This window comes from Pneumocystis jirovecii, assembly GCF_001477535.1.
Source record: "Pneumocystis jirovecii RU7 chromosome Unknown supercont1.49, whole genome shotgun sequence".
Lineage (NCBI taxonomy): Eukaryota > Fungi > Ascomycota > Pneumocystomycetes > Pneumocystales > Pneumocystaceae > Pneumocystis > Pneumocystis jirovecii.
Genome location: NW_017264823.1, coordinates 1 through 4,467, shown reverse-complemented (window position 1 = coordinate 4,467; position 4,467 = coordinate 1). Strand labels below are relative to the sequence as shown.

Genomic DNA, 4,467 nt, shown 5'->3' with positions numbered 1-4,467 from the left:
TCCATGATTGTAGTTGCTGCAGTAGATTCTGACTGAGTATCTGTTACAGTTGTTGACTCTGTAAGCGTCGTTGTTGATATAGACGCTGTTGCACGAAGCTTGGCATCAGGCAACACAAATTCCTTGCAAGACTTACGTATTTTGTCACATGAATCTTTAAACTTAGGACAACCATCTTCAAGGACACACTCTTGGATAAAATGATTGCAGATGCCCTTGGCTTCTAAATACAACTCTATAAGTAAAGACACCAGATCAAACGCTAACCCTTGACGCACTGATGGCTCTATGTCCGGGGCATCCTCGCGACGTAGAAGTCTAACATAAGCCGTGTTATTGCTGTAAATATTGCTACGTACACTAAGGTGATGATTCTGCTTCCCATCTGCTGTTTGAGAAATTGCCAAGAATAAACCAGAATCATTAATAGCTTTTTCAGTTTCTTGCTTGGTTTTTTTAAATTCGTTTGCTCTATTTTCCAAGTCTTTAGCTGCTTTACTCAGTTTAACTGGCAAGGTATCACACAATATTTCCTTCAATCCGATAAGTTTTTTACAAGTTTCACTTCTTGTGTTTTCGTCTTTATTATATTCTTTACATGAATCTTCAAGAGTCTTGTTTGAGTGTGCTGGTTTTGTACAATAATCATCTAGTTTCTTAATGCAAGTATCTTTTTCTTTTAAAGAACCTTTTATATTGTACATGAGGGCTTTTAATAGAGGTAATTTTTCGCGAAACGTCTCACAGTTTTTTTTGAGCTTCATGCAAACCCCTTCTTCACCATTGTCGAGCTTTAGTTTATCAGGACAGTTTTCCACAAGCATATCGCAGTATCCACTCCAAAGAAAACAAACGTTATCTTTTTCATTGCCATCTGATTTTTTAATAACATCATGACTTTCCATATTTTCCTTAAATGCCAAACAATGATTTTGCACGTCTTCAATTATTATAACACATGATTTGTGGTGTGCTACACATGTAAGATTGAATGGATTTATTTCCCTCCTAAACCACCGAGGACATTTCCTATTTAAATATGTTGTACAATTATCGACGTTTGCCAAAATATCTGTATTTTTACTCAACAAACTGTCTTTTACTTCTTTCGTGTTCCTCAAATGAGCACAATTCCTCTTTAGCGTGGCGCAAGGACCATTAAGCTCTTCAAAATCCTTTGTCAGGTCTTCACACTGTTTCTCCAGAACGAGACAATCCTTTTCTCGGGGATAATCTCTTGTTTTATCTAAAACATGCCGCAGACGATGACTCTTTCTTTCTACATCCTCTGCAAGTGCTTCGCATGTCTCTTTTGGCTTTAAACACATTGAGAGAAGATTTATATTGTTGTTTCTGACTAGTTTGCACCTTTCTAATAATTTAAGTGCGCATTTTTTAATTCCATCAGAATCTAGGTTGTGAAACAATCCAAACAACCCTTCCTCTAACACATCCCTTGCCTGTCCGTAAATTGCCGATTTAAAACACTCTAGTCTTAAATTTTTACAAGCACTGTAAAGGATATTATTAGAATATGGGTCCATATAATAGCATTTGTAGTTAAGGCTTATACAGTCTTCCTTGGAAATTGTCCCTGGTAGTTTGTTCCATGAGTAGGATTCAGATTTAGTAGAAGTATCGCTTGCGCTGGAAAGCTTTTTATTATAGAGTGTTAATTTAAGAGACTTGCATTCTCTCTCTAGCTCATTGTTTAATTCTTCGCATGCTTTGTCTTTGTCAGTTGTGTTGCACATATTTTTCAGTTCTTTTGTTAGATATTCAAAAGAAGTACAGTTTCCTAGAGATTTAGTACAAGACTGAGTATTGTTTAAATTATTTAGATTGTCTTTTGTATAATAGTTTGAAAATAAGAAAAAATGAGAAAACTTTGTTGACAAGGATTTCTCAAGGAAAATACCAAGAGCTAACGCTTCTGTGTAAAACTCCTGAAGACCTATTTTTTCCTGCAATGCAGGTGGAAAGTCTAATGGGTTAAAAGAAAGACTGTGAGGGGGAGGGGGGGGGGGGTATGTGATATTCTTTTTTTTACAAAGATTCTTAAGTTTCACACATCCTTGTCTATCATCTTCATTGCAGTTTAGTGGGTAGAAATAACATTTCCTGAGTAAAGGATAACAGTCATCTTTTAATATGTCAGTATTTTTAAATGCATTTTCAAGATCTTTAAGAGCTCCACAGTCGTCTTTTGCTTTATTAAAGAGAATTTCACACGTTTTCTTCAAGAGAAAACAAGACCAGAGTAAATGGTAACTTTCTCTATTTAACTTGAAACATGATTCTTTAATTTCTTCTTCACATGCTACTTGACTTTTCAAATTCCTAGGAAGAATCCTTAAAAGAACTTCATGAGCTAAATCTTCATTTATTTGATTATAACATTGTTCAACTATCTCATCGCATATAGAAGAAAACTTAGGAAATTCTCGGAAAAACATGCATTGGACATGAGCATAGTTGCAGTGAATTTTTTTTAAATGAAATTCTCCACTTGAAGTATTTATAGTAATATCAAAAAGAAATTTCCAGATATTATTCGAGGTAGTATTAATTTTATCTTTGAGACCTGTGCATTTCTGCTCTGCATTTTTACAAAGTCCATTTAATGCAGGATGCACATTCTCTGGAACTAAACCAGTATTTTTCAAATTATTGCAATATTCTTCTAGTCTTTCTCCACATTGAGTATCTATTGCGTTTTTCCCTAGAATCAAAGATAAAACTTTTTCTTCGCTGCATAAAAATGTTAATTTTGTATGTTTTGTTGCTGCTTAAAAATTTTTATACCCTAATGAATCTAATGATGAATCAAGTAATAAGTTTAATGATGGATCTTGTGATGGATCTGACGCAGATCTTTTATGAACAAATTCTAAAAAAAAAGTTAAAAACATAAAAAAATAAAATATGGTACCAATATTTTTTGAGAAAGCATACGCTATACCAAGAAGGCTGGCTAATACGAATGCTTTCATCTACAATGACAACAAATAATAATTTTTATAAAAAATGTTTCATATTTGACATCGAAAAAATATCGTTCTCACTAAAAAATAACGATAAACGATAATATTAATAACCGATATGCGATAAATAGATAGATAGGCATTGTTACGTTATTCAGGTTTTTTAATAATAATTTATTTTTTATGATATATTAAATATTCTTAAAACTAGATATTTTTGTTCATTTTTCAGATATTTAGCATTTGAAAGATTCAATATCTTTTGTCATTTTGCTTTTAAATTAATTTATTCTTAAGTTTGCTTTGGAAATTCATGCATTTGTTTTTTTATTGTTCTTTTTGGCTTTTTATGTATTTTTCTTATTTACGGAACTTTTGGAATTTTTCATTTTATATTATGTTTATAGAACTATGATGCATGTTTTCTTTGATTGTTCAAGGCATTTTTTTAATATATAAAAGACTGTTCTTTTTTTTGAATTTGAATTAATTGTAAAAAATATGATCAATTTATAAAGAATTGATTTTTTTTTAGAAAAAAAAAAAGTAATTTTCAAAAATAGTAAAATAAATACATTGAATGTATTTAACTATATTTGTATTTTTCATAATACAATTAAAAATGAAAAGGCTTTATTCTTTAAATTATAATCAATTGTAAAACATTAATACTTTATAAAATATAATTTTTTTATTTAATATTCATAACTTAATTTTTTAATTTATTTCCTAAAAATATTCAAATGAATTTTTCATTCTTATACATGAGTATTAACTATACAATCATCAAAAACATTTCATAAAAATACTAATAAATGAATATTGTTTTAATTTTAAACAATTATCCACATTCCCAGTATTGTTCCTGCAACCATCCAGATTAACTCTGTTCCCCTTAATTTTCTTGGCCTAATTCCAAAGCCTATTGTATGTCTATTGTCAGAGGATGTCGTTGGTTTAGGCCTTAATGAACGTGTAATTGAACGTGTAGTTGAACGTGTAGTTGATGAACGTGTAACTGATGAATGCGTAACTGATGAATGCGTAGCTGATGTAGTTGGTAAACATATCGTTAATAATTGTGTACTTGTTAATATTGTAGTTGAATTTGTCAGTGTTGGTTTTGGCTCTGGCAATTCTGGTGATTCTGGTGGTTTTGGTGCTGGTTCTGATGGCGTCTCTGGTGCTGGTAGTGCTGGTGGTGTTTCTGGTTCCGATGGTGTTTCTGGTGATTCTGATGGTTCTGATGGTTCTGATGGTTCTGATGGTTCTGATGGTTCTGATGGTGCTGGTGGTGCTGGTGGTGCTGGTGGTGCTGGTGGTGCTGGTGGTGCTGGTGGTGCTGGTGGTGCTGGTGGTGCTGGTGGTGCTGGTGGTGCTGGTGGTGCTGGTGGTGCTGGTGGTGCTGGTGGTGCTGGTGGTTTTGGCGGTTCAAGTAATTTGCATACACTAGTAAAGTTATGACATAAAGGAAGAATTTTAA

The 4,467-nt window shown here is 32.7% G+C and overlaps 2 protein-coding genes across 2 annotated transcripts; one reads left to right on the top strand and one right to left on the bottom strand.

The window, feature by feature from the left end:
• Positions 1–35: 35 nt before the first annotated feature.
• On the bottom strand, positions 36–2,993 carry T551_03734 (uncharacterized protein; the record flags this gene model as incomplete). Its single annotated transcript, XM_018375997.1, has 3 exons — positions 36–2,751; positions 2,806–2,890; positions 2,933–2,993. Coding segments are annotated over 3 exons (2,862 nt in total), but the record flags the coding sequence as incomplete, so codon positions are not given.
• A 613-nt stretch (positions 2,994–3,606) lies between these two features.
• T551_03733 (uncharacterized protein) lies at positions 3,607–4,448 on the top strand (the record flags this gene model as incomplete). Its single annotated transcript, XM_018375996.1, has 2 exons — positions 3,607–3,641; positions 3,842–4,448. The coding sequence occupies 2 exons, from the start codon at positions 3,607–3,609 to the stop codon at positions 4,446–4,448; spliced, it is 642 nt and encodes a 213-aa protein (XP_018227792.1).
• Positions 4,449–4,467: the final 19 nt, after the last annotated feature.